We start from the raw sequence: 22,764 nt of genomic DNA on the forward strand, positions 1-22,764 counted from the left end.
TTGACCAGAATTTTGAATGGAGCTGAATTTGAAACTAGATGTAAAAACAATCACAGAAAACCAAGACTATCTTTGTTAGTGATGTCATGTAGAAAAACATTGTGATGGAAGAGTTTGCATTTAATTTGGGAGGCAGACATCGGACCTAGAAGTGAGGATGCTGGTTGGGACCCCCACACCCCATACCACAGCCTTGAGCTGCAGTTCCAGCTTCACCCCTGGCGCCAGCTACCTGCTAAGAGCATTCTAGGAGGCAGCAGGTGAGAACTCAAGCAACATGGGTCTCTGCCACCATGGGGGAGGCCTGGACTGAGTTCCTGCGTCCTCACTTCTGCCTGGCTCAGCTCTGCCCCAGCTTCTGTGGACACCTGGGGAATGAACCAGTGGATGGGAACTTTGTCCCTCTGCTTCTCAAACTAAGAAGAAAATAAAACTAATTGAACTGTGATATAGTCTGCTTCTCAGTAAAGTTTGAAAGTAGGAACTCTTGTATTTAAATAAAATTTCAAATAAGGCTGAGGGGCTGGCATTGTGGCACAATAGATTATGAGAAAGCTTACAATGAGTATCCCATATCAGACCAGTGGCTCAAGTCCTGGCTGCTATACTTCCCTTCCAGCTCCCTGCTAACTTTCAAACTTTATTGAGAAGTATATCACATACCTAAAAATTAGCTTTCTGGGGCCAACTTTGGGGTGCAGGTTAAGCTGCCCTTTGTAACACACACAGTCCATATGAGGGCCAGTTTGAGTGCCAGCTGATCCACCATTTTTTTTTTCAAGATTTCTTTATCTTTATTGTAAAGTCAGATATACAGAGTGGAGGAGAGACAGAGGAAGATCTTCTATCCATTGATTCACTCCCCAAGTGGCCACAATGGACAGAGCTGAGCTGATCCGAAGTCCATCTGAAGTCAGGAGCTTCTTCTGGGGTCTCCCACGCGGGTGCAGGGTCCCAAGGCTCTGGGCTGTCCTCGACTGATTTCCCAGGCCACAAGCAGGGAGCTGGATGGGAAGTGGGGCAGGCAGGACATGAGGCTCTGCCCATATGGGATCCTGGTACGTGCAAGGTGTTTAGCCACTAGGCTGCCGCGCCAGGCCCAGCTGCTCCACTTCTGATCCAGCTACCTGCTAATGCTCCTGGGGCAGTAGTGGAAGATACCCACATACTTTGGCTACAGGATCCACTGCCATGCACATGGAAACCTGGATGGAGTTCCCAGCTCCTGGCTTCAGCCTGGCCCTACCCCAGCTACTGTGGCCATTTGGAGGGAGTGGGTGATCAAACATTGGTTGGAAGCTAGCAGTGAAACAAATGGATGAAAGAGTCTCTCTCTTTCAACTAAGTAAATCTTTTTTTAGAAAAACATGTAATTTTGGGCCCGGCAGCGTGGCCTAGCGGCTAAAGTCCTCGCCTTGAAAGCCCCGGGATCCCATATGGGCGCCAGTTCTGGTCCCGGCAGCTCCACTTCCCATCCAGCTCCCTGCTTGTGGCCTGGGAAAGCAGTTGAGGACGGCCCAATGCATTGGGACACTGCACCCACGTGGGAGACCCGGAAGAAGTTCCTGGCTCCTGGCTTCGGATCGGCACGGCACCAGGCATCGGCCCGTTGCGGCTCACTTGGGGAGTGAATCATTGGACGGAAGATTTTTCTCTCTATCTCTCCTCCTCTGTGTATATCTGACTGTAATAAAATGAATAAATCTTAAAAAAAAAAAAAGAAAAACATGTAATTTTGATGCCTGCTTGTGGTTGCCTTGGCAGAGCCAGTCTAGATGATTTCATTGGCCTTATTTAGCCCACAAGCTGGGTGTTCTCCACCCCTGACCCAGAGAGTGAAGTTATTTATTATGCCAGGTGGAAGTATTTTGAGGATTCCCCCCTCAGTGAATTCTAAAAATGTTGTTCCCCCTCTATTCTTTATTTGTGCTTATCGTCACTCTGTCCCAGCTGTTTCAGTATCCTGCTACTATCTATTCTTCCACACATCCAGCCCACTGTTTGTGGGCTGGCCACCTTCCAGGGTTTCATCTGTAGTGTTCTTCTTGCAAGACTCAGAGATAACATTTTCAAAACTCCCCAGGAACCAGATGTAATATCTGTGAGTGGTCCAAGTTTCAGAAGGATTATACTGTTCTCTAACCTTTAATTTAGTCTAAGCTTGATGTCATCTGAATTAACACCCGAGAGTTTCTTGATTTGATTTTCTGGTTCTCAGCTAATCCATTTACCAGTGTACAGCATACTGACCTGATTTTTTTCTCATGAGTCTTAGGTTGAATGTAAGATTTGTCTTGTGCAAGTTAGTATGGTGCAACTGCTAATTTTGAAAATTTGCTTTTATTAATCTGCTAACCTATGAAAGTGTCCACAATTAATTTCATGTCTTTTCAGATATAACTATTAAGAACACAGATATTTTACAAGCAAGAAACTAATCAGATTAAGATTTTTTTTCATGTTTTTCGATCTTATTTGATCACAAGAAACAGCAAATAGGAGGCACTGTGTCTCCTTTTGGCAAAAGGGAATTTATTGAAGTGATACACATAGGTTAGAACCAGAAGCAGTACCACAGACCAGCTACTTGCTATTCTTTCACTCTCAGCTGATCGGTCTTTTTTATATTCCTCTAACACCTAGAAAGACATCCTGTGCTTGATTTACTAAAAAGCATCAGTGCCCATCAGCCAGGCCAGCTGACATATGACCTTCCTGCCCACAGATAGGCTACTATTTGGTTGAATATCTGTAACTGCTCTAATCCAAAACCATTTGTTATCTGCACAAAGAATAGCAATACTACTGTTGGGATCCTAAGGAAGGCAGTGTAATTAGAAACACTGGATCATAGATTTGGCCACCAGGATAATGTGTTCAGCGTCTCTGCTCGATCCTCTATGTTTTTCTTTTTTTTTTTTTAACTATGAAACTTATAGTTTTAATGTCAATCTTTTTTTAAGATTTATTTTTATAGTCACAGAGAGCTCGAAAAATAAAATAATCTCAAGTAACAAACATCATAGTTTCTGTTCTTAATGAGAAAGCTACCAAAATGTTCTCATTAGAATCTGCAATATTTTTGTTTTGGTTCGCTTTTGCTTTTTCTCTTTAGGTATCTACTTTCTCTTGTGATTTTTTTTTTTGTTGGTTTTGTTTTGTTGCTGATATATTGTTTTGGTGACAGAAGCTTTTGAGTTTGATTTTAAAAAATTCTATTTGGGCCCAGTGCAATAACCCAGTGGCTAAATCCCTGTCTTGTATGCACCAGGATCCCGACTGCTCCACTTCCCATCCAGCTCCCTGCTTGTGGCCTGGGAAAGCAGTGGAGAATGGCCCAAAGCCTTAGGACCCTGTGCCCGCGTGGGAGACCCGGAAGAGCTCCTGGCTTGGGATCAGCTCAGCTCCAGCCATTGGGGGCACTCGGGGAATGAATCAGCAGACAGAGGATCTTCCTCTCTGTCTCTCTTCCTCTGTGTATCTAACTTTGCAATAAACATAAGTAAATCTTTTTTTTTTTAAGCAAAAAAAAAAAGATTTATTTTTATTGGAAATGCAGATATACAGAAAGGAGGAGAGACAGAAAGGAAGGTCTTCCATCCAATGATTCATTTCCCAAGGCCGCAATGGTTCAGGCTGAGCCAATCTGAAGCCAGGAGCCAGGAGCTCTTCCAGGTCCCCTATGTGGGTGCAAGGTCCCAAGGCTTTGGGCCGTCCTCGGCTGCTTTCCCAGGCCACAAGCAGGGAGCACCGGGATTAGAACTGGTGCCCATATGGGATCCTGGGCGTGAAAGGCGAGGACCTTTTAACCACTACGCTATCATGCCAGGCCCCTCTATGTTTTTCTTGCTATAGGCCTTTCTCAGAGAAGTTTTGGAGCAATCCTTGCTTATCACTTTTGTTTCTCCACTTCCTGTTCATTCATCAACCTATTTCACACAGTTTCACCATCACCATTCCCCGCGATGTATTCTGTCTACTGACCCTAAGATTTCGTTTGCCTTACTCTGGTAGACACATTTTAGGTCTAACAACTTTCTATCATTTAACATTATTGGCCATATTTTCTTCTCAAAACTGTGTCACTTGTTAATTTTTAACACATCACTTTCCAGATTTATTGTCTCTTGATCATTCTTCATCCTGTTTGCTCACACTATACATGCCAGTGGATGGCTCTATCTTGCATTAATTTTCTGATGCTACATTACAATAACCCTATCAATGAGAAAAGTCCCATTATTTTGGAATAGTGGAATGCTTATACTCTACATTAGTTTAGTTACTAAAACATTATGTGTTTCTACAGCTCAGGCAGAATTTTCTTCAAATGTGTCCTCTTCTTCAAAGTGAGATATCAAAGTATCTCTAGTAAAGCCTTCTACACTGGTGCTTTCATTTACTTGGCAGGTTGTGGGATTAGCCTCTCACCCTCATACTTCAGCCTCTCATGTGAACTTGCTATCACTGCTTTGCCTGTGCTTGACCCACACCGCCATTCCTCGCCGTGCCCGAGGACTGGCGTCTCAGTTCAGACTGCATCTCTCACATTAGACCTGTGTTAGATCTTAGAGCACTCCCTAGGCTGCTACCAGAGCGACTTTTCTAAAACAAAAATACAGTGTGATCATGTCCCTTCCTTCTTAGATGTCCGCATGTTTTTCCCTATCACCGTGCAAGGTGGAGTCTACACTGCATAGCCGGAAGACTTGAGGACACAGCCATTTCTTACTGTTCCAGGTTCATCTCTGGGTCATTCTTCCTGACTGTATCTTCCAACCACACTGCTCCCCTAAGCTCTATTGTTGTTTAGGCTTTGAGAAAATCCATAGCAGTTATCAAAGAAAACACACCTTTGTTACGTGTATTAATGCATTTTATGCTGTAATTAAATATCTGAGATTGGATATTTTATAAAGATTTTATTTTGCTCATGGTTTGGTGGCTGGAAGGTTCTGAACAGCATGATGGTGGCATACTGTTGAGGCCCCTTCTGGCTGTGTCATATAACAGCAGAAAAAACGGAAGGGGAACTGGCTCTGTGCAGAAGGGCTACGTATGCCAGGCTGCCGCACTGTGTCAACAGCCCGCTCTGGGGAGGGTTAATCCAGTCACATCAAGTCTGTACCCATTCATGATGGTGCAGCCCCTGTGATGCCTCAGGCTGGCCCTCGTCCTAGCCACTAAGACACTGATTAGGATGCCTGGATATCCTGTCAGATTGTCTGGGTCCCACAGCCAGCCTCAGCCCCTGATTCCAACTTCCTGCCAACTCAGATTCTGGGAGGCAGCAATGATAGCTCAAGTAACTGAGTTAGTTCCTCCACACACACTGCAGACCTTGACTATCTTCTTGGCTTGAGTCTTCGCTCTGATTCCCTTCCCCATCCTGTACTCCCTTCCATCTATTGTAAGCATTTGGGGAGTAAACCAGAAAGCGGGCAATGTCTCCTTCTTTGTCTCTCTATTCTCTACCAGTCAAACAGGATTCTGGAGTGAGCATAGTGGGTTAAGCCACCACTTGAGCACCATATTCCACATCTGAGTGTTGGCTGGAGTTCCAGACAATGTGTACTCAAGGCAGCAGCTGATGGTTCAGGAAGTTGGGCCCCTGCCACCTCCATGGGGGATGTGAGTGGAGTTCCGGCTCCTGGCTTTACTCCGGTTCAGCCCTGGCTGTGGCAGGCACTAATAGATGAAATAAATTTTAGATATTCCACTGTTCTAGCACCACCACACTGGGACCGATATGAACATGAACCTTTGAGGGAGAGTCCATCTCCACACTATAAAATATATAAAATTGTTGTAGATATTTAGTTATGTTAACAAAGCTGCATAACTGAGGGGCTGTTTATTATACAAGATATGCTCGATCTTTTACAAATTAGTCACTTTTAATAATATGTATAAATGAAATGTACAGTGTGCCAAATTTGGCTTTTTTCTTATTTAAGATTTTCTGACAAAACTAAACAGAAACAAGCAAACTTACTCTCAGTAGTTAAATATATTCTTATATAGATGGGGAGGGGGCAAAGCTGGTAGAGGGAATGTGGAGGGTTCTGCTGCCTGACCACCACTCCCACTGGAGAGCATGAGTTGGGATGGGGGCAGACCAGACCAGGCAGGCCTACAACACCTGTGGGCCTCATGTGAGCTAGATCAGGGAAAAGCCAGGCTGGGCTGACTGTTCATACCTGTGTAAGCATAAATCAGAGTAGGTGAGGATTGGTTGGGCTTTGCTACAGCATCAGCTGGCAGAGGCCTGCACTGGGGCCTAATTCTGTCAAGTTAAATTGCAGAACCACCTGGAGAATGCATAATTCGGGAGTGGGAGTGACCTAGTAGGGAAATAGTGGGCACCTCCCTCTTGGGTTACCACTCCCACTGGAGGGCACGAAAACCAGGACAGGGGCAGGGGTGGCTAGACAGAACGGCACCTGCCAGCATGTGTGTGGGATGGGAAGTAGGGTTGGTTGGGTTGAACTAGGCTTCAATGCCATTGACATGTAGGAGAGCTGAATGGGATGTGGGACAGGCTGGACAAGTCTGCAGTACATACTGGCAAGAATGGGAACCAGAGTAGGGGGCAGGCCTGGTAGTTGCCCCAGCTAGGCTGCAGCTTCCACTGGTTTGCACATGGGCCGAGTGTGAGGTGGGCAGAATCAAGCTGGACTGCAACACCCATTGGTTCGTGTGAAAGACAGGTCTGGAAACAGAACTTACCCAGCAATTGCAACTATCAGCATAGGTATAAGCTGATAGGGGCGATGGACTCTGCTGGACCCTGTACTGGCATTCATGCACAAGAATCATGTCTGGGATCACCTCAGACGAAGTTTCTTTGGGGATCCCTCCAACTGAACTGCTGAACTCAGAACCCCAACCGTGAAGAGAATTGCAAGTTCCATGGTCTGACCATGGAGTGCTTATGTCAAAACTGAGCTCCTCAGAGGCTCAGATGGAGCAGCAGATAGTATATCCAAGTGCACATGGAAGAAATGGCGGTTCATCGGAGCCTACAGAGGACACCTGAGGATGGAAGACAGAGCAAATGGATGGAAGACAGAGCAAATGGATGGAAGACAGAGCAAATGGATCATCTGCCCCAACCACGTGTTAGCAGTGAAGATCTGGGCAAATGGAGACCCTAAGGTGGACTATGTCAGCCAGTGGATTCTGGAGAGGTTTCATCATTGCTTGGAATGGTGAGATTGGCAGCAACTCAGAACTGTTGAACTATCGAAACCATTTGAGCAGTGCCCTCAGAGCATGTCCCATGTCAGGGACCTTGGGATGGGGTGGGAGGTTGGGTGGGGCTTCTCCCTTTATCTCCCTCCTTACCCCAGATACACACACAGACACACAAATGTGGAAACAACGGTCTTACCCACTCTCCTATAACCCTTGACCATTTGTGCAATAATCTACTATGTAAAGATTATCAAAGTAAAAGAGAAAATTTTTCTGGAAGAACTAAACAGAAATAAGCAAACTTATTCTCAGCAGTTAAATATACTCGTATGTAGACATCCTAATATTTATGATCAGGAATGATTTACTTTGTCAAATTTATAGCTTATTTAGATTTTCTTTTCCTAATGAACTATTAGCTTTGTGAATTGTGCCAACTGCTTTAATTTATCAATGTTATGTAAGCTTTGTAATTTAGAAAGACCTCTGTAGAAAAAGTATTGTTAATCACTGGCTTGATTAACACTCTTATTTTGGGAATCTGCATTATAAATGTACTAGACTATGACCTACTACTTATTTTTTAATTATTATTTGGAGATTCGCATGTGTGAGCTGAGCAATCGGGGAGGGAAAGAAAAGAAGATTGGAGTCTTTCCCACAGTGCTAGTATATCAAAGGGTTCCCTTAAGGACATTTAGTTGTGTTTATGCTAGCTTTTTTCCGGTTAGGTAAAGTTATTAAATTTGAAGCAGACATTTGGTGCAGTAGTTAAAACACCACTCAGGATGCCGGTATCTCATAGCAGAATCCCTTGGGTCCTTGTCCCTGCTTCTGACTCCAGCTTCCTGCTTACGTATTACCCTAACAATCAGGTATCCTGGCACGCGCTGTTCTCTTCTATATTTCTATCTCTGTAGACACAATTTTGAACATATGCGTTACTGGACCACATACTCTTTCTGAAGAAATACTCCTGGAGGTGTAATTTCTTTGTGCCACATAGCCGTTATGCCTATGCCCACAGACACCTATGGCCCTCGCACATGTGGCTACACAGACACAGAGGATTACACTGCTTTGCCAAAGTACAATAACTTGACGCTTAGATTTCCTTCCTTATAGATTGTTACGTGATTGGTTTTAATCGCATTCAGCAACCAAATGGAAGACATACATGGAAAATGCTTAGTGCAGAGTAGACACTCAATAACTAGCTCTTATATACTATTACCTATTTGTACAGGATATATTTTTGTATTAATAGTTTATTCAATTACTTAAAACATGTTCACTTCTGTAACATACACCTTTTACCATCTCTCCTCTTGTTTAGAACACTGTGGATAAAGGGCCCAAGATTTCCCGTATTTAAGATTGTTCCAACCATCTAGCGGGGCACCCACACACCTGTGTGTTCATTAACTTGGAGTACTATTGGTTTGTCTGTGCTTTGATGTAAATGGTTTTCTGAGAAATCACCTCTAGAATTCCTTCTTTTTCCTTCTTGTCATCTGATGAGGTTGTACATCACGCAGCTTCCTCCTTCCTATGGCCATGACCCCCAGGGGACAGACTCACCATCTCAGGCATCAACTACCCAGCGCTTCCTTCATTTTCTCCTCCCCTCCCCACTTTAACTACGCACTACCACTGATTTCATTATTTCTTTATTCAAGAAATCCCAGTGGCTTTCCATTAACTACACAAATACAGAAAGTCCAAACTTCCCTGCCTACTGATCTGGCTCCAACCCCTATGCAATCTTACCTCCCACAAATTCCCAGCACGCCTCCATTGGGCACACTGTTTTTCATCTCAATGTTTCCCTTTCAGTCTTGCTCATATTGTGGAGTCCATTGGATTACATTGTCCACTTTCCTTGCTCCATGCAAATCCTATCATCCTCCATCAGCTAGCCAGTTTAAATAATCACCCTCAGGGGAAGGATGTTCAAGGCCTTTCTTCACAGTTCTGCACACACTGATCTCCCATAGTGCAAACTGCCTCAGCCTTTTGTGGTTTTTCCATATTGCTTGCCTTGTTAACCCAGCACACCCTTAGGGACCATGTTTTGTTTTTCTCAACCTTGTCTTTTGTTTTCTGAATTCATCTAAAGCAAATCTAACAAATGGTCCATAATTTATGGTTACATTTTCTTCCAGGGACTCATCAACCCTAGTAAATATATTCGTACATTAACTCATTCTTGTTAGAGCCTTCCCATCAAATCCCCTCCAGCTACCTTAGGCTATCCCTCAAACTCTTCTCCTCACTCATAGCCTGCTTGAAACTTGATAATTTGCTTTACCTTCCCTTTGGGCAAACTTCCCTATAAAGTTCCAAACTGATTTCCACTACTGCTTCTCTTCACCTCACTAACCTAAATAAAGCCTAGCTTTTTGGTGGTCCTCTTCACTCCGGGTTCTTTTCCCTGGACAACTTTCCTTTTTTCCTGGTCACCTGATTAAAAGTTAAAGTAGACTGTCAAACTTGTCCTTACTTGCCACTGCAGTTTCTGCCCCTTTGAGCACTATTTTCTCCTCCATTCATCATCGTTTTCCAGCATCTGTAAATTACATCAGCAACTGAGTAATAACATTCTCCTCACTCAAATTCCTCAACATCTGTAAATATTCCCAACATTAGCCCTTTATACCCATGCACTTTCAATTCCCCTGTATTTTGTGGACTTGTGTCCCCTCTCCACAGCATCATGGCTTACCCCCTAACACTGAGAGTCCCCTGTGGGCTCTATTTTAACTCTAAGCATCTCCAAATAGAAACACTTTACTCACTGTTTCTTTCAGTGCCCCCACTACAGTGGCTCCCACCTCATTCACTTAATCCACACCTTTCACAAGTCCACTTGAAGTGTTGCTTGGCAAACTCCATAGAATTGAGCCAGTGCCATTCTAAAGATTCCTGGGCTTCACCCAGTGCACAGACAGTTAATTCTCAATCTTAGCTATACTCAGAGAACTTAAAAAAAAAGAGTAAGCCAAGCCTCATTTAACTGACCTGCATCTGCAGCTCTCTAATGATGTCTTTAAAAAGTCTGCAGGCAACTCTGCATAGAGGTGGGAACTGTACTCCAGGTGGAGATGGGGCAATCAGAGCTTCAGCATGCTACCAAGGTTACTCTGGGGCACTGTGTTCCCCTCCCCACGCTACAGTGAACTTTCTTCCCACTTGGGTGATTCCAGATCAACTCTGGGATGCGTTATTAGCATTCCCTCTCTCCCAGCCCTTCATTTTTCTTTAAGCGCCAGGAGAATACAGCCCAGATCCTTTCACTTTAACACAGGTCTTCACAATCTGGCCACCTAAGAGCTTTTGAAATCGTTTCAACACTCTCAGAAATGTGTTATGATAATTTTTTTAAAGTCACTATTGTAGGACTACTTAAACTTAGTCATACACTCAATTTAGACAGGCAAACATAGCAGTTAACTTGCGGTAAAAAGGAAGAACCATGAAAAATGCCTCAAAGAAAAAGCTACTGATGGCAACTCAGTTCTTAAGCAAACCTTCAGCCGCTAGCATCCTTCCCTGCATGCCCCTCAAAGGCAGGACCGTGCCCACCTCCTGGTAAACACGCTCATCGCTCCAGTTCCCCTGGCTTGCTTGGTCTCACTGTCAGTCCTGTTTTTTTTAAATGACAGTTGTAAAAATATCTAATTTATAACCAAACTTATGGCAAAAATATATATGGTTTTGCCAATGAACAGCCAAAGTCAAGAAAATATGCATTTGGTTATCAACCACCACAGCTCCAATTCAGCCATCAACCACACTTGGAAACGTGTCACTGCTGTCCACTGTTGGCTATCCTGATTCAACTTAAGGGAGCTTTGTGTTAACAATCTCCAATTATCACAGCTCTTAGACATTTCTGAAAAACCCACAGAATCAAAACATTATTCCAATACTAATACTTTCAGGAAGAGTGCGCTATTTTGGTTGAAGCTCTTAGTCATTTCAGAGGGAGGTTTGAAGAAATGAGTTCCAAGGAGGAATAAAGAAAAGGCATCATGTTCGCTAAACTTTTACTGTTGTGTCACGTACTGCTGCCTGACGAGTCATGATCTTTAAATACGGCAAAGCAAACTTTGAGAAAGTATTTAAATACTGTGTCAAAATTCGGAAAAAGCAGGGGAGGAGGGAGAGAACCGTCTCATGACATCATCTGGCAATAAATGGGAGTGTGGAGCCCGAGAGCGCTCTCCAAGTCACCATTTCGAAAATCCAGCCCTGTCAAGCTTAGAGAACTTGAGTTTCAATGTTTAGAAAGGTTCAAAAGCCTCACCCCACGTTGTCATCGGCCTGTACCATGGGAGAAATAAAATCAGCTCCGAAGCATCTACCTCCCACTCCCCCTGAAAGGTCACAATTAAGTGGAAACGCGCTGTGGAGCCCGGCCAAGCCGAAGGGGGCAGGAGGCGAAATGAAGCGAGGAATCTCCGCGCCTCCAAGGCAAGCTCCTCCGTGGAAATCCCACTCCGCTCTCCTGATCCCGTCCCAACTCCCAGATGCAGGTCATCCCCTTAAGAGGGACGAGGGGTGGCGGTGAGGGGGCAGCCCAGCCCCGGAAAATGGCATAAAAGCACCCAGTGGAACGGCCCACCCCCAAGCTTCCCCGAGCGTGGAAGGCGCAGCTCGCCAAGTGTTCCGAGGGGGGCTGTCCATGCGGCACAACTCTTCTGCATCAACCCAAAGGGGGCCTGGGTGCATACCCTGCCCCAGCAGCCCAGGGTCCCTGGAAGCCGCGGGGACCTTCAGTGCCGCCCCTCGCCAGGCAGCCCACTCTCCCGACACCCGCCGTCGGGGCGCCTCCTGGGCCCCCGCCCCGCACCTACCGCAGTCGCGCCGGCTCCGGCGGGGGACACGATGGGCGGCAGCTTCTCGCGATCCGGCTCTTTTCCTTTTTTCTCCTCTGGCGCGGCCGCCGCTACTGCGGGCGGCGCGGCGGGCGACGGCACCCGAGCCGCCTCGCTCATGTCGGGCCGGGCGGCAGGAGCGCGGAGCGGCGGCGGCGTCTGCGGCTGGGGCTGGGGCTGCTGCTGCGGCTGCCGAGGCTGGCTGGCGCTGCTGCCGCCGCGGCCGCGAGAGGGCTCTGGGCTGCCGCTCGCCACCGCGGCCGCCGCCGCTCCGCCCCCGCCCGAGCTCGGCGCTGACGCCCGGCCCTCCCGCCGCCCCCGCCCGCGCCAGGCCCGCGGACTCGGGCCACCTACCCGTCGCCGCCGCCTGTTCCTAGCGTCAGCCTCCTACGCCTGGCGCGGGGCTCCTCCGACGGAAGGGCAGGGGCCGCCCTCCATCAGCTTACTCCCGTTAACTCCAAGAGCCCGGAGAGGAAGCGCCGCGGCTGACGCCTGGAAGCCATGTTGTTTGCAAAGCTAGCCCCCCGAAATGACTGAAGGGGTACCTCGCGCCGGGACTGCGCGGGAGCCTGGCACTCCGGAGGAGAGAGGCCAGGCCCGCGCAGGGTCGCGCTAGGGTGGAAAGCGTCGTTGCTGCGCTTCGGGGGAGGCTCCCCCGCCAAGTTGCCCTGGGCCGGTGGGCGAGGACCCCCTTCTCCCTTTCTCCCCAGCGCCCACAGAGGCCGTGTGCTTTGCCTGAGTGGGGGGCAACGACGCTGTGGGCCTCTCTCCCCCACTCCGCGGTGGGGCCGAACGGCCTGGCCACATTTTCCATTTCTGGGCCTCTCGTCCCCCTTTTGACTGCCAAAATCCGCCTCTCCCTTCCCGTCCCTGTTCGCCCACACTTCGCTCGCTCCCAGCACGCCTCCCTGTGCTGCCGCCTATCCCTTCCTTTTTCCGTTCCGTTTATAAATTGCAGATGGACATGCTCAAACTCAGCTGCATAATCCATCACAGCAGATCATTGTAAAAGGTGGGCAAGAACGTTCAAACCCAAGACGAGGGGGAGCCTGAAACCCTGATCTTAAAATACTCCCCCACTGCCACACAATTTCCTTTCCTTTTTCCTCGCCCCCAGCTTTTCTCTTTCTCCTGGAGTGGCGGCAGACACCTGCTGAGCCCCAAGAAGACAGCCAAGGTGAAGATGCTATTTTGTCTTTTAAGAAAAAAGCATCTCGCAGCATAAGCACCTTCAGATATTTAAATTGTGGCTTCCTTATTTTATGTGAGCTTGAATGAATTTTCAGGTCAAGGGTTACACAGAATCAAAGATGAATACAAAATCGTCTCTGAGACAAATCTAAAGGTGTTTTTCGGGTTTATCTATTCTTTTATATAATTCAGAGTTATTAGTGTAACTAAGTACTAGTTATGGTGCATCATGAAATGTTGCACAGTTTTAAAAACCCAGAATTTTGTAACCAATCTGAAGCAAGCAAGCATTCTGATGAATACAATAATTGACGCTCAAAATTGCCTTCCGATTTGCAAACTCTCACTTTCATTTATAGAAAGTCTTCCTACTTTTAATATAGTTGCTATTGCCACCTATTTACTTATTGAGTAACAAAAGGTATGATGTAAGTGTCATATACTCCAGCAGAAAGTTATTCCAGTGCTAATTAGCCTCGGAGGGAAGTGATGTCTAAGGCATTACCAGGTAGCATCCTCCTCTTTTCTGTTTCTCTTGACTTCTTTTCCAGGATTTTCTTTCCATCTTAAACCTCTGAAATACTCACCCCAAAGAAAGAACCCCGTCTCATTGATTGCTGCCTGTAGCAGGTCAGTGATCTGATGTGATTGTTACAGCAACAGTCACATTTACTTTATAAAACGAAGCCTTTATTTTAACTGCAATTGAAAAGATTGTGTACTGCCAAGTCCAGGTTGATAGAACAAATACTGGGAGGGGAAGCATCCTCTTCATCTTGTTTCTGACAGAATTAGTGGTTACTATAAAAATGCTTGGATCAGAAACCGCTTGGATTAGATGCCTTATGCTTTCTTTTTGCCTGTGTCAGACTAAATAAAAGTGTGTCTGTACATGTAGTCATATTCAGTAGAACAGAATGCTTAAATATTGGCAAAACAAGGCAAGTCAGACATTTTAATGTTTGCTGCTGCACTAGAGTAGATAATAACCCATTTTGAAACAAGTCCACTGATTAATTCACCTGGTGGTTCCATAGCAAAAATAATACTTTATTGATGTTAGCTTATACTTCCTGTTTCAATACATTATCTTCAGTTTATCACCCCTACTTCCTTCACCCCACTCCAGGGTGGGCATTGGAGGGTGGAAGTAGCGTCTACTGGAAGACCAGATAGCACTGAGGGAACCTGAGCGCTTGAGAAGTTCTTTCACAGGGTCACCGCTTGCTTCTGGAGGCCCAGGTGGGAGAACAGGCTCTTTTGGATAGCTGTGACCTTTCCTCACTGAAGTGTGGGATGGAGGTGTTTCAGCTGTGCCAAGTGTCAGGGAGAAATGCAGCACTGGTCACATCCAAGTGTGAACTCACCAGCCTTGAAGGAAAGGAGGAGCGGACAGGAGAAACATCTGCTTTCCCAAGTCCTAAGGGGCAACTCTGGGCTCATTAGTTATTCTTCTGAGCAGTAAGGTTTTAAGAGTGGGAGTTGGGGCAAGAGCACTTGCTATTTGCACGGAAGACTAGGTAAGACCAAATTATGAAGTGATGGAATCTTTACATTATAGATAACTTGTACATTAATCACAGTAATAGTAATCCAGTGAATAATAGATTCTGACAAGTCAGTTCAGGATGGGTCATAACCAATATCTTAATTGTGGCAGGTATAGTTTATTTTTTAAAGGAAGCTTTTTCACGTTGCTACTGAGTTATCCTAAAGTGGTAAGCTTGGTGGAAGTTATTTTAGCCTTGTTGTCAAGAACATTGTTAGAACTCTTCCTTGGATTTACTCATTGTAGGTTTTAAAAGATTTCATGCCTTCGAAGTATTACCTGTTCTAATTGTTACCAAACTGGCCTCTTCAAAATACAGATTTGTTTGGAATTCTTTTGTTTAAAAACACTTTTTTGTTTTTCAGTGCCTTGGTGTTAACATCTGAGCCCTCATTCATATGAGTTTAAATAAAAACTGATACATTTTTTAAAGGATTTATTCATTTTTATTGGAAAGTCAGATTTACAGAGAGAAGGGGGGACAATGAGAAAAGATCTTCCATCTGCTGGTTCACTCCCCAAGTGACCACAATGGCCAGAGCTGAGCCAATCCGAAACCAGAACTCTGGATATCCTACGAGGATGCAGGGTCCCAAGACTGGGCTGTCCTCCACTGCCTTCCCAGGCGCCAAGCAGGGAGCTGGATTGGAAGTGGAGCAGCTGGGATACAAAGTATGCCCACATGGACTCCCAGTGCATGCAAAGCAAGAACCTCTAGCCACTGGGCTATTGTGCCAGGCCCCAAATTGTGATTTTTTTTTTGTAATATCCTAATTATAAAGATTTCTTTCACCTCCCAGATCATGTAGAGCATATTTATCTTTACATGTCCATTATATTACATCTTGGTTATTATTAATTAGTCATGGTATAAAGGAGGAATACCCTAATCACTCCTTGGATCCCCACTGTGGCACACTCCTGAGGGTATCAAGTGTGCTGCTGAGGAGGTACACAGTATGCTAAGAATTAATGAAACAAGATTTTTTTCTGAAAGATTTGCTTGCAAGTCAGAGTTAAACCGAGAGAGAGAGGGAAGTAGAGACAGAGAGATCTTCCATCTACTGCTTCACTCCTCAGATGGTCACAATGGCCAGAGCTGGGCCAGGCCAAAGCCAGGAACCTAGAACTCAATCCAGGTCTCTCAGGTGGCTTTGAGACCCAAGCACCTGGGCCGTCTACCACTTCCATTGGCACATTAGCAGGCAGCCGAATTGAAAGTAAAGAAGCCTGGATATGAACAGACTTTCTTAATGTGGCTTGTACAGCAGCCACGAGATCATTTCTGAGAGGAATTATAGAAATGCCCCCAAATAATGGACTGGATTCATTTAGACAAGTTGATACTGGCATTGATTCTCAAAAATCTTTATCTTCTGCAGAAGTGTTATAAATAGAACTTTCCATAGGGGTGGAGATGTTCTTTGGGATGTATGCCAGCCAGCTTGTACCAAAATCACAATGGTAAGTCTACAAGGGCTCTGATAGCAAGCTTAAAAGGTGAGGAAAAAAACTCTTCTTGTGGGAAACTGCTTCTCTTTTCGTGTTAGCTTCAAATTAGCTTGCATTTGTGTGTAAAACAAACTTCATTTAGCAATATCTTGTGTTAGCCTGGTGCTGTGGAGGAATGATCTAACCTGGAAGAAAATGTTAATGCAGTAGCAGTGACGATTGAGATGGCTGTATGTTTAGAAGTCGGTTTTAGATGCTCTCTCTGAACATTTCCAGAGGAAGATATTTATGACTAAACCATTGATAAACTTGGTAAACTTGCTACACAAACACAACACGTGAAATCCTATCAGTCTTGCTAGAAAATATTGATAACTCTTTTAAACTGTAACTCTCACACCTGCAATTTTGCATTTACTCTCTACTTGTAAGATAAAAACAATAATAGGAGAAGTAATAAATGCCTTCTCAGAACCGTCCTGCACTTGATATGCTTCTTTAAAGCTTTCTTGAGCCGAAGTCAAAATCTGTCCTATAAGGTTGCTGAAGATATCAAAAACAATTAAAAATAGTTACTACTTCTCATTCTTGTATTTTGTGTCTCACTTCATTTGCAATGGCAATATGCTAAGTGAACAGTGGTTTCCTTTCTGGATGTTGTTGCAGTTGTGAATGGCCCTGTGACATAATGCTGGCTAATGAGATGTTAAGTCAAGCATTTTAGTGGGGAAGTTCTACCTTTATGGTGGGTGGAATGAGGATATGACGTGTGGATTTGGTGCTGTAAGCTTATAGTCATTAGGCTAAAAGCATGATGAGTAACAAGACAGTGTAGTGGAAAGACAAAAGCCATCTGCAACATTCTTGAGCTTGTGCAACTGCTACACTACTTTGAACTAGCTCTGGATTTCTTGTTTTGTGAGACAAATTAGACCCTGTCTTGTTTTAATCCATATTTTTTATATTTGAAGCCAAACGTTCCTGTTACTCAATGTCCTTTGTTAAACACATAATCCTATTATACTTAGAATATCTGCTCACTGTGATGTCCTGTTGTGCACTCCCCACCCTCCACATGTAAACCCAAGGATTTGTTTTCTTAGGTTATACCAAAAGTAGTCAGCTGGTTGAATTTCTACTAGTTTAAATTGCTTCAGGCACAATCCTCATCAAGTAAAATGTTTTATATGTTCCTATCTTCACTTTGTGATTATTCAGGAATTGCAGTAGCCTTTATGAAAGCATGCACTTCCATTTTCAGGAGGCAGAAAAGATACGCTATATTTCAATGGAAAGTATTGGAAAGAATAAAATTAGGGGTCATGAAAATTGCCTTTAGTTCTAGCTCTTTTGCTATTTGGTTAATTACGTGGTTGTGACAAATTACATAGGTGTTGTAGAGGAAAATGAGAAAACATACAAAAGTGCTTTGTGGAGTATGATTCATTTAACAAAACTAACTTAATAAGCGCCGTTGAGTACCAGAGAATGTGCTAACTATTTCCATGGATTGGCTTGTGTATTCTCAGAAGCCTACTGTTAGTGTTGCCATAGAGGTGACGCTTATCTCCAATATAGAGATGGGAATTTAAGGAATCGTGTCCAATAAAGTGTTTGGATTTATCTTTATTCCATACAAAGCATGGAATAGTTACTCTATTATTATAATAGTGTTTGAGGTGGAAATAAATGTGTATTTTATACCTTTGATACCATGGATTGAGTATCATCTAGGAAATTACAAACCCATGGTAGATTTGGCATGATAAAGAATGCTTTGAAAGCCTGCTCAGCACATCTCTGCTCTTTTTTATTTTTCTTGGAAAGTCAGATTTTCAAAGAGAAAGAGAAAGATCTTTGTTCCCCAAATGGCCGCAACAACCCGAGCTGAGCCAATTTGAAGCTAGGAACCAGGAGCTGTTTCCAGGTCTTGTAGGTGGGTGCAGGGTCCTTAGGCTTTTGGGCCATCTTCCACTGCTTTCCAGGCTAGAGCAAGCCTGGAGCTGAAAGGGAAGCTGAGCAGCTGGGACACAAACTGGTGCCCATGTGGGATGTTGGCTCTTGCAGGCAGAGGATTAACCAATTAAGGCATCACAGTGGCCTTAGAGAACAATCCACTACAGAGACTGAACTAAATTATACCAAAATGGACAGCCCAGGCAGGCATCTTTGGCTAACAATTTCTCTTGGCTTTTTGTTTTAAGAACATTTATGATCTACTTACAGCAAATTTCGAGTTAATAATACAAAATTAACTTTAGTCTGCATGCTATTTATTACATTTCCAGGATTTGTCTGCTGTGACCTAAATGTGTTGTCTCAGATTTATGCATAGGAAATTTAATTGCCATTGTACTATATTAATATGTATTTATACATCACACTATCTCTGGGTAGGTTAGTAGATTTTATGTAAATGTAGATTTACTAGATGACTAGGCTGTGAGGGCTTGGACCACGTCAGAGACTGATGTTGCTGTGGGTGTTTGCTTCTCATCATCGCTCTTATTGGTGTCTCTCTTGTCCCTCTGACCTCCATCAGGGAACACCACAGAAAGAAACCTAATCAGATGTGCGTATCTTGATGTTTGACCATGAGGTGATCGATATGTTTTTGTTCTTTATAAATTACTCTGTAACATTCCTGAGGTTATTCTGTTCTAAAATCACAGAATGGACCAAAGTGTAATTCATCCTGCGTAGCTGAAACTATGACCCTGTTAGCCAACATCTCCCCATTTCCTGTGCGTCACCTCCAGGCTGCGGCAACCACTGCTCTACCCTCTACCTCTATAAGGTCAAAAGTTTTAGATTTCATGTCAGTGGGATTGTACATCATTCATCTTTCTGTACCTGGTTAATTTCACTTGATATTGTATCCTCCATCCATGTTATCCCAACTGGATGCATTTATGAATGGCAGATGTAGAGAGAGAGAAGGAGGGAGAGACAGAGAGAGAAAGGGAGATCTTCCATCCTTTGATTCCTGCTTAAGTGACCACAGTAGACAGGGCTGGACCAGGCCAAAGTCAGGAGCTAAGAGCTTCTTTCAATCCCCCACGTGGGCATCAGAGCCATCTTCTGCATTTCCAGGCACATCACCTGGAAGTGAGATGGGATATAGAACAACCTGGATTCAGTTCAAACTGGTGCCCATGTGGGATGCTGGTGCTGCAGACCATGGCTTACCTTGCTACCCTGTAGTACTGGCATCCCATATATGATTGTTTTTATGCCAACATCATACTGCCTCAATTACTATAGTTTTGTAGAGTATTTTGAGATAAGGTAATGATATCTTAAACTTTGCTCTTCTTACTGAAGATTCCTTTGGCTGCTCTAATCTTTCGTGTTTTTCAATTTCTTTGAAAAATATCATTGGAATTTTGATGATAATAGCTCAAATCACTTTGAGCAATATGAACATATAACAATATTAATTCTTCATGAACATTTGATATATATTTTTTCGTAGTTATTCTTCAGTTTTTTCAGTATATAGTTTTCATCATACAGGAACTCACATCCTTTAAATGCATTCCTAAAAATCTCAAATTTTTAGGCTGATATTGTAAACAGACTATTTTTTTTTCCTAATTTCGTTTAAAGTGGTTGATTGTTAGTCTATGGAAATGTGATATTTTTTACATGTTGATTTTGTATCCTACAATTTTACTGAATTTGATATTAATTTTAACTGTTCTCATTGGAGTATTTCTAGTTTAGTATATAATTGATAGTTCCACCTGCAAAAAAATTTTACCTAATGCTTTCCTATGTAAATTGCTTTCTGAAAAATTATTTTTACTGAAGTAATATTTATTAAAATCAGTCAGATGATGTTTGACAATCCAGCAGCATTCCTATTTTTCGGCTTTGTCTTGCCTCGTTGCTCTGGCTAGGCCTTCCAATACTATAATGAAGAACAGTGATAAGAATATGTGTTCTTGTCTTACCTTTTAACGTTAGAAGAAAAGATTTTATCTTTTCACATTGAAAGTGATGTTAGCAGTGGACTTGTGTCATATATGGCCTTTGTTATGCTGAGGGACATTTCTTCTATATCTGATTTGTTGAGTCTTTCTTGTCAAAAAAAGTTGAATTAAAAATAATTTTGTTTTATTGAAAAAAGAGAAGGCGAGAGAAGGTAGACAGATGGAAAACATCTGCCTATTCACTCTTTTTTTTTAAAAGATTTATTCATTTTTTATTACAGCCAGATATACACAGAGGAGGAGAGACAGAGAGGAAGATCTTCCGTCCGATGATTCACTCCCCAAGTGAGCCGCAACGGGCCGGTGCGCGCCGGAAACCTGGAACCTCTTCCGGGTCTCCCACGTGGGTGCAGTGTCCCAATGCATTGGGCCATCCTCCAATGCTTTCTCAGGCCACAAGCAGGGAGCTGGATGGGAAGTGGAGCTGCCGGGATTAGAACCGGCGCCAGTATGGGATCCCAGGGCTTTCAAGGTGAGGACTTTAGCCACTAGGCCACGCCGCCGGGCCCTGCCTATTCACTCTTAAGTGCTGCCAACTGCCAAGGCTCAGATAAGCCAATACTCAATGTGGGTCTCTAATGTGGGAGGCAGGTTTTCATGCTCTGAAAGGATCATCTACTGCCGCCCAGGCTCACGTTGGCAGGAAGCTGTGTCACAGTGAAGGAGCTGGGACTCAAACCAGGCCCTTTCAGGTGGGATGCAAGTGATCTGTGCAATGTCTTCATTGTTGCTCCAAATGCCCTCTCAAAAGGATGTTGGATTTGGTCCAGTACTCTTTCTGCGTCTGTTGATATGATCACATGCTTTTTAAAAGTTTTTTTTTAATATCATTTTATGATACAGTTCTAAAGGCGCTGGGATTTCCCTTCTCCTTCTCCAAGTCTCCTCCCCTCACCCACTAAATTCCCCTATATTATTACTATAGTTTAGTTCTTCATAGACAGTCATATGTCCATCATTGTGGGCATGGACAATGGCCACCACATGCTTTTAACCCTTCATTCTGTTAACAGTGTAGAGCAATAATTGGTTTACATGTGTTGAACCATCACTGTATCCAGGGATAAATCTTATTTGATCCAAGGTATGAATCCTATAACAGGCTTTTGAATTGCTTTGCTATTATCTGAGGGCCTTTTTTTTCTAATCCAAATCATTGCAGAATATTGTTTGATAATTTTCTTTTCTACAATATCTTTTTTACATTTGCTGTCAGATTATATCATGAATCTGAATCTGAAATTATTCCCATCTCTAATTGTATGGAAAAATTTGAGAAAAAGTACTGTTAATTCATCAAATGTTTGATAAAATGTACTAGTGAGAATAACAGGTTCTGGGCTTTGATGGGATGTTTCTGCTTACTGATTCTGTCTCCTTTTTATTAATGATTGATTCAGATTTTCTGTCTTTTTATGATTCTGTTTAAGTAGCTTGTATATTTCCAGAAATTGGCCATTTCTTCTAGGTTATATAACTTGTGGGCATATAATTTTTCATCGTAATCTTAGTATCACTTCTATTTCTATGGTGTTAGTTGTAATGTTTCCTCTTACAGTGAGTTGAGTATCCTCTTTTTTATTTGTTGGGTTTGTCAGTTTTATTTATGTTTTTAAAAAGCCAACTCTTGGTTTCATTAATTTTGTTTAGATTGCTAGGTCCTATTTCATTTATTTCTGTCAAGATCTTTATTATTTTCGTCCTGTTGGCTTGGACTTGGTTTCTTCTTCAGATTCTTTCGGCCTTAGCTTGAAGTTGTTTACTTGAGAACTCTTTTTTTATGTGGATATTTACTGCTACAGTCTTCCCTAGTAGAACTGCTTTTGCTGTATCGGTATGTTGTGCTTCCGTTTTCATTTTCTTTGGAGATTTGAAAACCTTCCTTTTGATTTCTCCCTTGACTTCAGGAGCACCTATCTACCTGTTTCTTAGACAATAAAGGTCCCTGAACATGGTAAACAATGGAAAAGCCAAGCTATTTCAAAACCTTAAAGAGCATAAATTAAGTCATAAAATCATTGTCAGATGCCACTGGCACAGATTTTACTTGCTTGTGATGAATCATTTTCTCTATTTTCTTGTTACTACTCCCACTAGAATATAAGCACCATTTTGGTGGGGATGTTGACTTTTTTTGTTCACTGTTATGCCTAAGGCTCAGAATGGAACCGGATATCCAGTAGGCACTTATAAACTTAATAAAAAAAATTAAAGTTAGAATTGGCTCCAATATGTATACTTAATGAGTGATTATTTATTGTTGGCAATTATATGTGCATGAATTCATGCAAAAAATAAGCTTATTTGAGTATATAAATATTGCTTGATAAGATCACTTAGAATACAGGCTTAATGACAGGAAATTTGTAAAAGAGTTTCAAGTTACTGCATCTTTAAAACAAAAATATTTTTGTTCACTCTCCTTAAACATGCAGGGGTTAAATAATAAGGAGGCAGGCCCGATGCCGTGGCCTAGCACCTAAAGTCCTCACCTTGAACC

The 22,764-nt window shown here is 43.4% G+C and overlaps 1 protein-coding gene across 2 annotated transcripts in view; it reads right to left on the minus strand.

Moving 5' to 3' along the window:
• HECTD2 (HECT domain E3 ubiquitin protein ligase 2) overlaps positions 1 to 12,228 on the minus strand; it is an 86,964-nt gene extending 74,736 nt beyond the window's left edge. For both annotated transcript variants that reach the window (XR_009246488.1, XM_004583365.4), the window contains exon 1: positions 12,057 to 12,228. Coding sequence is in view for 1 of the 2 variants with exons in the window: in XM_004583365.4 (XP_004583422.1) it covers positions 12,057 to 12,197 (141 nt within the window). In the remaining variant the exon portion in view is untranslated. The remainder of the gene's footprint in view (positions 1 to 12,056) is intronic.
• Between the last annotated feature and the right edge of the window lie 10,536 nt (positions 12,229 to 22,764).

Source organism: Ochotona princeps, chromosome 13 (assembly GCF_030435755.1).
Source record: "Ochotona princeps isolate mOchPri1 chromosome 13, mOchPri1.hap1, whole genome shotgun sequence".
Classification (NCBI taxonomy): Eukaryota; Metazoa; Chordata; class Mammalia; order Lagomorpha; family Ochotonidae; genus Ochotona; species Ochotona princeps.